Source organism: Arachis ipaensis, chromosome B08 (genome assembly GCF_000816755.2).
Source record: "Arachis ipaensis cultivar K30076 chromosome B08, Araip1.1, whole genome shotgun sequence".
NCBI classification, from domain to species: domain Eukaryota; kingdom Viridiplantae; phylum Streptophyta; class Magnoliopsida; order Fabales; family Fabaceae; genus Arachis; species Arachis ipaensis.
Genome location: NC_029792.2, coordinates 29,046,867 through 29,059,032, shown reverse-complemented (window position 1 = coordinate 29,059,032; position 12,166 = coordinate 29,046,867). Strand labels below are relative to the sequence as shown.

General features: G+C 34.5%; 2 protein-coding genes and 1 pseudogene across 2 annotated transcripts; 1 reads left to right on the top strand and 2 right to left on the bottom strand.

Annotated features, from left to right (window-relative positions):
* On the bottom strand, window positions 1,631–3,267 carry LOC107610844 (annotated as a pseudogene).
* On the top strand, window positions 7,582–10,231 carry LOC107610842. The gene is made up of 5 exons (XM_021108199.1): window positions 7,582–7,741; window positions 8,124–8,402; window positions 9,378–9,485; window positions 9,582–9,625; window positions 10,207–10,231. Exons 2-5 carry the CDS (start codon window positions 8,205–8,207, stop codon window positions 10,229–10,231), a joined length of 375 nt encoding a protein of 124 aa, XP_020963858.1. The 5' UTR covers window positions 7,582–7,741; window positions 8,124–8,204.
* LOC107612444 lies at window positions 11,381–12,137 on the bottom strand. Its single transcript, XM_016314143.2, has 2 exons — window positions 11,684–12,137; window positions 11,381–11,598 (listed from the first exon to the last, which is right to left on the bottom strand). Exons 1-2 carry the CDS (start codon window positions 12,000–12,002, stop codon window positions 11,555–11,557), a joined length of 363 nt encoding a protein of 120 aa, XP_016169629.1. The 5' UTR covers window positions 12,003–12,137; the 3' UTR covers window positions 11,381–11,554.

Below are 12,166 nucleotides of genomic sequence, written 5' to 3'. Positions count from 1 at the left end.
TTATGTATGCTTGTTTGTGTAAAGCATTCATGGTGAAAGTATAAATTATATTGATGATAAGATTTTTATTCGTTGTGGTTTCTCGTTGAATAAAAAAATTAAAAAGTGAATATTATCCCTTTGATATGTAGGAAATTAAATTCATTAATAATGGAAAATCAGAACTGAAGTTGGATGTATGATAGAACGTATGATTAAAGACGGGGTCTTAAACCCAGTTTTATTAAAGGGGTAAATGAATTTGTGGATGTGTGTACTAGCATTACGGAGGAAGCGAGAAATTGCAGCAGTTCGTTAAACGTCGCCTATTAGGGGGTGGTAATATGATTTTGCTAACAGGTTTTTAAAAAAAATTAAAAACCGCCACAAAAGAGGATTAGATTATTTACGGCGGTTTAAAACCGCCACAATTTGGCTAACAGGTTTTTAAAAAAATTGCAGCGGTTTGTAAACCGCTGCAATTTTGAAAGTAGTTTTAAAAAAAATGTATATTGCAGAGGTTTATAACCCCCACAATTTTTACATTTATATTAAAAAAATTTTGGTTTCATAAAGCTACTCAATTATATTGCTTCTACATCTAGACAAACACAAAAATAAGAGCAAGTTAAAAATAGCTAAAATATCACAAGTAATAACAAATTTAGTAATGACCCTATTAAAGAACCAAATTAGATAATACACTAACAGCTTGATTCATCTAGCAAGTAGCAATTAATTGCTCTGCAACCAATGACAATAATTTTTCCTGTGAGATTTCAGAAATATCTGAACTCAAATTTATGTTGTTTCTTAGCAGAAGAACATTACCTGTAGTAATAAAATATAAAACAATAAGTAATAAATATGATATCTTCAAACAAGAAATGTAACGTAAATATAACAAATAGCCCCTCTAAACTACAAGGCATTGTGCATGGTGTTTGCAATATCATATAAGAGAGATTCAGATTATTGCAAATCTTAGAGTCTCCAGGATGTATTATAGTACAAACAAAAGGATAAATATATAAGACAAAGGGTAACATGAAGAAAATAGACTTCAACTTTTGTACACTAACGTGACAACTACAAGGCTACACATAAAAGGGTCACAGAACACATCTTACATCAGAGATAAGCTTTTAGTCATTTATAATTATTTTATTTTCTTCAATTTCACTTGTGATAATTATAAGTCTCTGTAACCTGACAGAGAAAAATTTCGATGGAAATAAGAAAATTGGTCAAATGAAAAGTTCAAATGAATTTGGCAATACTGTTAAGATACATGGGCAAAGCAAGCAATTAAGGCATAGTGTATCAAAGATTTGAAAATAGTTTTGAAGAAAGTATCTCTTGCTAAACTAACATAGTATTTCTCTAATAATAAAAATATGGTAAAGGAGATTAGCCCAAATAATATATTTTGTTTCTAGACCATGGTCTTTGTTGTACAGAACATGTACACTAATGCAGCAAGAATTAAGATAAAACGTGAAAGGCTAATAACCAAAGGGGGACATATTATGAACTAACTCTCCTAATCGTTGCTTGCGCAGCTAGGCAGCACATACTTATATCTCTAGCCAGTTATATAAACACAAGTTTTGAGCTCACTATCAGATGAAAATGAAGATGATTTTCATCATTATTTACCTATTTCATAGAAAAGCTCATTAGTGTTCTCTGATCACCCATCTTCGTAGATGTTTCAATGTAGAACATTTCACTCTCATGAGCAAATTGCTTCCCTTCTTGCAACAATTTTAATTCATTTAAGTGGAAACAAAAACAATATGATGCAGTCAAGATCGTGGGTTTGGATCCTCTAAAGTGAGTAAACAATACCTCAACTTCAACCTCTCTATTTGGCTCCAAATCCAATTTGTTTGCCACCAATGCCATTACCAACTTATGGCTTCCTATAGATAGTGTTAAAGTTTTATTATAGTGAGACTGAGACAAGCATAAGCATTTGAATCTGAACTTGCTTTTGTTAGTACAAATAGAATAACGAGAAAGAACAAAGTGGGAAGTTTTCAAAGGGAACAACAGATTAAGTTGAGTAAATATTATAAATTTGGATAATATTTGGATAGTAAATGATTTATAAATGGCTAGTTTTGAATTGAAGTTAAAGTTTCTCATGACACAAGCATGAGTTTTAACAATGAGTTCTTGGGGTTAAAAAAGAACATTGAGGTTGTTGTAGTAATTGTCATTTCCAGTATTCTAAGGCATTACCATGTACTTGCAATTCTTCAACCCATTTTTTTGCTTTAACAAATGTATCCTGGGACTAAAAACAAAACAAAAAAGGTAAGATATATATTAGAAAAGTTTTCATGAATTTTAGTGAGAAACTAATATTAGAATTGTTGGATTCTTTTAAAATTAACTAAGCTAAAATTCTTACAATGCTTGAGATATCATAAATAACAATTATTGCTGCTACACCACGGTAGTATATAGGAGCCAAACTATGGTATCTTTCTTGTCCTGCTGTATCCCATATGTCAAACTTCAATGTAGCTTATGGTAATGATAATAGTTCTCTGAAAAATGCTGCACCTATAGTTGGTCCCTATTAATCTTATTTTTTTTCTTTTATCGATGAAGCAAAGCAATTAATGGATACAAAAAACAAGCAAAATTAATTTCAAAGTTCATAGAAAGAAAATTCAGAACAAATCAAACCAAAAAGAACAAACCAGAAGTGAATGAGTAAAGCAGGAGAAAGGATGCACCAACAGATCTGAACCTGTGATGGGTGTGCGCCGTTGAAGGTTGGAGGTGATGGAGGCAGGAACCTATATAACTACAATAGATTTGAACCACGCACGATGTAGGAGGAGATGGAAAGAAAATATGGCAGACAAGACGAAATAGAGAGCCTGGTGTTGTTGAAATATGGTAATGATAATAGGCCAGTGAGGAATCTGGAGAAGAAAGAAAAACAAATATAATTAATTCTAGATTGACATGACTAATGAAAACACAATCAGCTCATAATTCTCCCCATTTTAAACCCAAAAAAGCAGAAGATACTTCAAAGTAGATGTCTCACTTACTCATGTCTAGCACGGTAGCACCTATATATTTTATGGTGAAATCACACAGAGCATTGCTTTTATCAAGTAATGCAAAATCTTTGGCACAAAATATCACTAACTGTGGCATGATATTGCAAGAAACAAAATTTTCTCTAGCTAGAACAATACAACAACAACCCAACCATATCTCATTACGTTGGGTGCACTAAATGAATCAAACATTGTCATCCATAGTGTCCTTATCATAGATCATATCTGCATAGAACTTTAAAACATATTCAAAACACTTAGAATATTATCGAACACTTGGCATGCAAAAGCATAAACAACACAAAATAATACTAACAAGCATTCTTTGCAACACTAATTCAAAATTCACAGCAATGACATAAAAAGTCAGCAGCATTTGGCAGTTACTTAGCAAAGCATCAGTTAATCAATCCAAACAAATTGAAATTCAAACTTAAAAAGCTCTTAACAGCATGTTTTAACTATGTATAAACTAACACTAATTCTAATCAGAAAATCCTAATTCTAACCTAAACTTAACTAACAACAGCAAATAATTCTAAGCAAATCAAATTAACACTAGAATCAACATATAACTAATCCTAAATTAACTAAAATAGAGAAGAAAAGGTGATATGAGAACCTGAGTCGAATTAACACTAGAGTGGCTCTATTATAATCATGTGACTGGGAATGAGAGAGGCATTGGCGAGCTAGAGAGCCACAGGCCCACAGTGCGAGGTTGTAAGGAGGGGAAGAATATGGTCGCGGCGACGTTGGATGGTAGTCGGCAGTGAGACAGAGAAGGTAGGAGACAAGGGAAGAGAAAGAGAGAAAGGATTTTCGTGGTGGTTGTTCGGTGAAGAAGAATATGGTCGCAGTGGCGTTGGATGGTAGCCGACAGCGAGACAGAGAAGGCAGGAGACAGGGGAAGAGAAAGAGAGAAAGGGTTTTCGCAGTGGTTGTTCGGCGAAAAAGAAGAAGAAGAAGAAGAAGGTGGTTTTGTGGTTCTGATGGAAATGCAGGGGGGTGATGATCGATGATGGTGCTGGGTGATCGAAGAGAAGCTAGGGTTGGAAAAAGGGGAGTGATTCAGAATTCAGAGCTCTGGACTTCAGTAAGTGACGGGGCACTTAGAGTTGGCTCTCTTCTTAGTTTGATTTGCAGCCATTGAAAAGCTAACCGCCGCTATCTTCGTTCCTTTTGTAGCAGAGCCCAAACCGCTACCCTATTGGCCGCTATCTTGCCAATTTGCTGCGACTTGATAAACAGCCGCTAATTAGCTGCCGCTATCATCCGTGTTTGTTGTAGTGTAGAACTCATGAATTTCTCAGAGGAGGTTTAGTTAGGTGTCCATGTGCCAGATGTCAATGTGGGATGTTTAAACAGTTGATCGATATTAAGATTGATCTATATACTCATGGGTTTAAACCTAATTATTGGGTTTGGACAGAGCATGGAGAAGAGATACCCACAGAGAATCAGATTAGGATAGAAGAAGATATTGAAAGTAGCTCTGAATTAGGTGGTGTTACATGGGAAGAAAATTTTGATCGTTATCATGAGATGGTTGTTGATGCTTTGCAACCTGAGTTTCACATGTACATGCAACCAACAGTGGAGGAACCAAATCGAGATGCCAAGAGATTTTATGACCTCTTAGATTCAGTTAGTAAACCCTTGTGGGAAAATTGTATCCATTCACGATTGTCACTTGCTAGTAGGATGCTGAGTATAAAATCAGAGGGAAACCAATCTCAGGGATCTTTTGACCAGTGGGCAACTTTGTTTAGAGAAATACAAACAACTCCAAATGAAATTCCTGCTAATTACTATGAAGCTAAGAAAATTGTTTCCCAACTTGGGTTTAAGGAGGTTAAGATAGATTGTTGTGTCAATGGTTGTATGATATATTACAAAGAGGACAAAGATCTTAGACAATGTAAATTTTGTGGGGAGTAGAGATTTAAGCCTAGGAAGGGAAAAAATAAAGAGGTGTCATATAAAAGAATGCATTATTTGCCATTGATTCCAAGGCTACAAAGGTTGTATGCATCAATGAGTACTGCCCCTCATATGTTGTGGCATCACCAAAATCGCAGAAATGACGACGTGATGACACATCCTAGTGAAAGTATAAATTATATTGATGATAAGATTTATTTGTTGTGGTTTCTCGTTGAATAAAAAAATTAAAAAGTGAATATTATCCCTTTGATATGTAGGAAATTAAATTCATTAATAATGGAAAACCAGAACCGAAGTTGGATGTATGATAGAACATATGATCAGAGGCGGAGTCTTAAACCCAGTTTTATTAAAGGGGTAAATGAATTTGTGGATGTGTGTACTAGAACTCATGAATTTCTCAGAGGAGGTTTAGTTAGGTGTCCATTTTTCGACGTAATGGAGCATCTACCAGTTCACTTGGCATATGAGGCACGTGTTTGTGGACCAGCTCAGTATAGGTGGATGTATCCCTTTGAGCGTGAAATAGGCACATATAAGATATCAGTGAAGAATCGGGCTAGAGTAGAGGGTTCAATTTGTCAAGCATACCTGGCTAGAGAGACATCAAGTTATTGTTCTTATTACTTTGAGCCACATGTCATGTCTAAGAGAACAAGGCCGAATCGGAATGATGATGGTGGTGTAAGTTCATCTGAGCCTACCCTTTCTATTTTTGATCAACCGGGTATTGCTGGGGGAGCCAACAAAGACAGATGGTTAACTAGTATGGAAATGAAAGCTGCTCATTTACATATCTTGTTGAATTGTCCTGAAGTCGATACATTTAGAAGTCAATACAAGCAGATCCATGGGAGCAATAATTCTTTATCCAACTTTCCATCATGGTTCCGTGAGCATGTAAGTTTTTACATTTTGTTGACTGTATCAAAATATGTCAAAGTAAATCTTGTTTTTTTAAATAGTATATTTTGTTTGACAAAATCAGGTAAAAAATCCCAGTAATGGCATAACTTGTCCTCATTTATTGAGTTTAGCATTCGGGCCAAAAACTAGGGCCACGAGTGTTGGTATGTTCAAGGTTAACGGGTATAGATTTCATACTCCTGAGCATGCATCTGGAAAGAAGACAGATAATACAGGCATATATGTTAAAGGTGATGGAGGGAATGATGCATCTGATTGGTACGGCACTCTTAAAGAGATTTTGATTGTTGAATATCCAAGTCTTGTTAGTTTAAGAGTCACCTTGTTTTACTGTGAGTGGTATGACCCTACTAGGCCTCTGGGAACGCGTAGGCACAAAGACTACAAAATAATTGAAGTATTACCCACTAGAAGATATGGGAGTTACGATCCATTCATTCTTGCGCAAAAAGCTAGACAAGTGTATTACATGCCATATCCACAAGGCTGTAAGTCTAATTGGAAGGTTGTGATTACATGTAAACCACGAAAAATAATGGAGGAGGCACAAAATGAATCTGAAACTGAGGTGTATCAGAATGATGAGCCTCCACATGCTAGGATCATTTCAGAAACCGAGTTTCCACCATCATTAGCATCTACGTCAGGAGATGTTGATATGATACAACTTCAAGTAGTTGACCTCCAGGTTCCTAACGTAAATAATGAGGAGGACGATGACATTGAGAACTATGATGACGATGATGCTTACATTGACGATGATGGAAGTTCAGAATTCTCGGATTGAGGTTTTAGTTGTAAATTCTTAGTTTGCAAATTTGTTAATTTACTTTTAAGACTCTTGAACCTTGACTTTAAGAACTCTCAGCCATTTCACTTTTTTTTTATTAAAGAAAAATCTTCTTCTGCTATATTCTTTACCCAATTTCACTCATTTGTGGCATATCTCCCAAAACACGCTGCTTTTTACTACTAGCTGATGACACTACTAGCTTATTTTACTTTAATTGCATATTTGCTAATACTCCTCTTGCTGTTGCTGCTTCAATGAGCTGGCAGTGCAGGGTTAGTATTTGCTAATATTTACTTTAATTGCATTTTACTTTAATTAGTATGGATAATAACTTGCTTATTTTAATGTGTACAGGATATGGTTGGTAGAGACGGAGATCGCGGCCGTGGCCGAGGCCGAAAGGGGAGGCCTAGGCTTTCTACTGGTCAGCCCCTTGACTTGCATGCGGATCCATACTCTCTCGTTGGGTCATCATCTGACACGACTGCTCCAACCAATGGGAGACTGCCACCTATTGCTACTACTACCCCCTCCCGTCAGGAGCCTCAGATACAAATGATGCCTACTCCGGGTGTGCCAAGATCATGCACTCAACAAGCCAATGAACCTTCCAATACTGCCTCACATGGTGTGCAGAGTGATCCAGCTATTGTAGCTCCCAGTCGACCAGGATCTTGTGGGGAAAGACAAACCACATCTAATAGTACCCAAGATGCTCAGGGTCAAGGAGCATCCACTGCCACTGGTCACTCCAGCACAAGTGCTCCAAAGCTTAAATATGATGGTGCCAAATGGTTTGTTATTTGCTTTAAATTTTATGAATAGCATGTCTCATTTTTACTAAGTAATATGTCATTATCATTTTTTTGGTTTTTGATGTAGTTGGCACCCACCTAAGCTTGGATTGAAGCGTATTTCTCAGGTTTTTAAGGAAAACTACAACAAGCCTTGGCTGAGTTTTGATGAGGCAGATGATGATATTCGGAAAATATGGTGGACTGAGTGGAGGGTAAATTTTATCTACCTTGTTTTATTGTGTTAATGAACTATCTTCTGCTTCATTTGATTATTAAAGCCTAATATTGTTGAAGTTTACCCCTGCTGCCATCCATGTGCAAACCTTTGATTTGAATTTAAATCTTCACAAACATCAAACATGACACCCATTGGATTCTCGACAATAGTACTATTAAACTAATTTTATCTAAACCTCATTATTGTTTTTCGTTTTATCCTAATATTTTACATAATTTTGCTATTAGAGAGAATTCTGATATCTTTAGATTATTATTACTTGTTAAACTCAGCATTACTTGTTATTTATTTATCAGCAAAATAAATTTGTATCTGTTCAGAGGCTAAATTTTATTTCAATGATTTTTTTAAAATAGAAATGCTTTGACATTATTGATACGGAAGAGGATGATATCTATCAAGCTTGGAGGTTTAGGGCTGCCAAGCGCTTGCGAGGTATGCTCCATGCCATTCGCAAAAAAGGTGCCCGTCCATATTGGATCCCACCAGAAGTTCTTGGTGAATTGATGAGACATTGGAACACTGATGCCTATAGACAATTACAGGCGAGAAATACAGCTGCCAGGAAATCGACTCGAGGTACTTCTCTTCACACTGCAGGAGGCACCACCTTTCCAGAAGCGAGGTTACGCTTAGTAAGTTGCTTATAGAATTTGTAATTTATATTTATATTATACAGAATTTGAATATAAATTGATAAAATAAATAATATGTATTTGCATGCACTATACATAGAAAGGACACAGTATATGGATCATCATCACACTTCATGCTGATATCATCAAGCTGCTATTTTCCAAATATACAAAGATGAGAGCTTTTTGTTTTGCTAGCAAGCACAGTGGGAAGTGGGAACTGCACATAACATATCTCCCATCCCACACATGAAAACAAAGCAATCATCAATTATTTCTTTGGAAGAGGGAGTTTAACTGATTTCCTTGGCCCATTTGCTGGACCCCACATTATTTATTTATTTATATAATTAATCAATTATTAAATCTTGCAGGAGAAAGAAACAAGTACATTAAACATTTAACAATGAACTACTACTTTGCTTATAACTTTTCCAACCATTAATCTTGGTTTTCTTCTGATTTAGTAAGTCAGCACCGAGCAATAATATTTATTCCATTAAAGTAGACATCATTATTTTGTCTCTGATGACTAAGCCAAGGTTTTCTAACTCCAATTATGATCATGCTTCATAGTTAATTATTATGCTTATGCATGTAAGAGTGTTACTTAATTACTGTATGCAGTCTTCTAAGTAAGTCATTATCTATTTATCTTGTGCTTCATGAATTGCAAGACATGATGTTGGGGCCATTGAAGGGTACCTAAGTACCTTTTTTTTTGTTATGGCATAATGACCAATTTGGATTATTACTGAAGTAGACATATGCTCTATAAGTTGGTACCAAAAGAGAGTGAAATCTGGTTGTGCTTTGGTAAGCCTTAATCAATAGAGAGTGAAATCTATTCTTAATAATGATCTTGATCTAGTTTCTTCTTGAATTGATGCAAACTGCTGAGTTTTATTTTCTGCTTAATCAATTGCTTAGTACAATACATCCCATATTACATGATAATTTGGTTACATTATGTAGAATCATTCGCTTGGAAGACAATCACGTATGGATGAGTTTTTTGAGCACACTCATACTCGCAAAGAGGATAGGACTCAATGGGTTGATGAACACTCCCGAAAGACAAAGGTAACTTACCTTTATTAATTGTAACTATTTTGTTATCTAATTATTATACATTATTAATACTTATAGTAGTTTATCAATAATTTCTCCTCATTGTAGGATATATTTCAAGAGCGTATGTTTCAGGCTGACTATAAGTCTAAGTTTAGTTATTTATCTTGTCTTGAGTCTTTATGTTAGAGGGTTATTTATTATTTTGATAAGTTTGTAAACTCATTATCTAATATTTAGTATAAATTTTATTTTTATATTTAAAAGTTTATTTGTCTTGTTATCTAATATTCTGTTTAAATTTTATTTTATATTTAAAAGTTTATTTATATTAACGGTTTACTATTTTTCAAATAGAAAAAAAAAATTAAAACATATAACTATTAAAATCGACGGCAATGTTGTCGATTTTATTCAAGCTTATATCGACGGCTTTAGCGTCGATTTTATTAAACATATTATAGACAACAATGATGTTGATTTTATTAAGTTAAATATCGACGGCAACAGTGTCGATTTTATTCAAGCACATATCGACGGCTTTAGCGTCGATTTTATTAAACATATTATAGACAGTAGTGTTGTTGATTTTATTAAGTTAAATATCGACAAAAAGGCTGTCGATTTTATTAAATCAATTATCGACAGAGAGGACGTCGATTTTAAATAATAATATCGACGGCAATGTTGTCGATTTTATTAAGAATGTAAAATTCTCACACCCATATTACAGACGGAATGGACGTCGATTTTATTAGATTATTATCGACGGCTATGAAAGCCGTCGATTTTATTAGCATTTTGAAAAATCGACAGGCTTTATAGCGACCAACTGCGCCGTTTATTTTGCCGTCGATTTTCAATATTATCGACGACTAAGCCGTCGATTTGGCCGTCGATTTTAACGACGTTTCTTGTAGTGGGTTACGGTGAAAAAACGTGGCCTAAAGTGTCAGGATTTGAAAATTGAAATCATGGCCATAGATAAAAAAACGTTGACCATAGACCTATGGCCACGAGAGAATAGGCTACGATAAAAAACCGTGACCATAAATCTATGGTCACCTTTTTTACTAACTATCTATATGCATAACAATAATATGATCTCTAAAAAAATCTCTGAAAATAGTTTAACGTCCAATATTTGTAAACAATGATAACCGTGAAGAAGATTATTAATAACAAGATTTTATAAGGAAAAAAAAAATCTATGTAATTGAAAGAATCATTTTGGACAAACAATTTTTTAAAATTATCCGATCAATCTATTATTGTTCTTAAACCAAAACTGTCATTTTTTATTTTATATATGTGCACAACATAATTTGATTCATGCACTTTTCTTTTTCTTCTTGTTCTTTTGCACTCTCAATATCTAGATTATATATTATTATAATATTCTTTTATGGAATGCATTTTGCTGTGTAGACATTTATAAAAAGAGGAGTGTTTGGCCAGTAATTTTTATGATTTGTAACCATCAAATAGTTATTAATAATTATTTTAATGATGTGAGATTTCATTTCATAGCTCACTTTTATTTGCTGGTTATTACATGCTGGCCAAAATTTGAAAAGTTGCTTATATCTGGACTTTTCCTTATAATGATGCCAAAAAAGTTGTTAACTTTAATTTGGTGTGTCCGAACTTTTTTTTCCCTTAAATTAAAACAACAAAATCCTACGTATTATTGGACATTTAGAATTGAAATTTAAGAAATTATTGTCATTCTAAGAAAAATATATTAATTAAAAATAAATTTTAATACATAATTTATTTTTATTTACGTTATCATATATCATCGATGTTGTATGGCAGAGCATGAAAGTAGTAAGAACTAAGTTGGATGCATGGATGTATATTAAGAAAAATCATGAAAGTAAAACATTAAAAATCATAAAATAAACCCCCAAGAATATATTATTGTAATTAAGCTCATCATCACACTCTATCTTTACGGCAGCCATTAAGATGGATCGATGATATGATACCATATAACCATTGGACCCCAAAAGTTGGAAAAAGCAATCCTCACATGCACATGTGATTGAAAAGTAAATCTCTTATATTCCTTAGACAAATTATGGTTGGCATTTGCCCTTCAGCTTCAAGAGCACCAAAAGGCCTGTCAAAAAGTAACAAACAATCCATAAAGAGGGGATGGAAGAAAACAAGAGAGTTAATAGAATGAAAGTAATTTATATACATACATTGGAGCAAATTAGTTACATGTGTTGTCTTGTTCTTGTTTTGGTTGTTGAGCTTTCTGAGCAATTCCTCGTCAGAGCAAATAATGTTACCAGCAGGGGAGGCCAAGAACACCCTTCTCCTTACGGGAGGAGACCACAATCCACTCTGCTGGTAATCGAAATCGAACTGCGACGAGTCCAAGAACTTCCCAAGAAGCCTCTCGGAGACTGATTTTGGTACCAATTGAATGCTTGGAGTAGTTGGAGTACTCTTGTAGGAGGAATAGTTAGAGGCAGTTTCCAGTGATAAATAAGGAGAAGACCCTTCAGACACAGACATTTTGTGAAAGTGTTAAAGAGAAATATTTATGCATGCATGTGTTTCTCAAAGGAAGTGGATATATGACTAGACTTACTTATTGGTGTAATGTCTTTGGCCCTTCAATGGTAGATCATAGTGCTTTTATATTTGTAAATCAAGGAAACAAACTTAGAACTTCCTGA

What these genes read in the sequence shown, in the direction of transcription:
- LOC107610842 (XM_021108199.1), top strand. Translation starts at nt 8,205, where the DNA reads ATGCTCCATGCCATTCGCAAAAAAGGTGCCCGTCCATATTGGATCCCA. An exon ending in CAGAAGCGAGGTTACGCTTA is followed by an intron (nt 8,403 to 9,377) that starts GTAAGTTGCTTA and finishes TACATTATGTAG; the next exon opens with AATCATTCGCTTGGAAGACA. An exon ending in AACACTCCCGAAAGACAAAG is followed by an intron (nt 9,486 to 9,581) that starts GTAACTTACCTT and finishes TCCTCATTGTAG; the next exon opens with GATATATTTCAAGAGCGTAT.
- LOC107612444 (XM_016314143.2), bottom strand. Translation starts at nt 12,002, where the DNA reads ATGTCTGTGTCTGAAGGGTCTTCTCCTTATTTATCACTGGAAACTGCC. An exon ending in TGTAACTAATTTGCTCCAAT is followed by an intron (nt 11,599 to 11,683) that starts GTATGTATATAA and finishes ACTTTTTGACAG; the next exon opens with GCCTTTTGGTGCTCTTGAAG.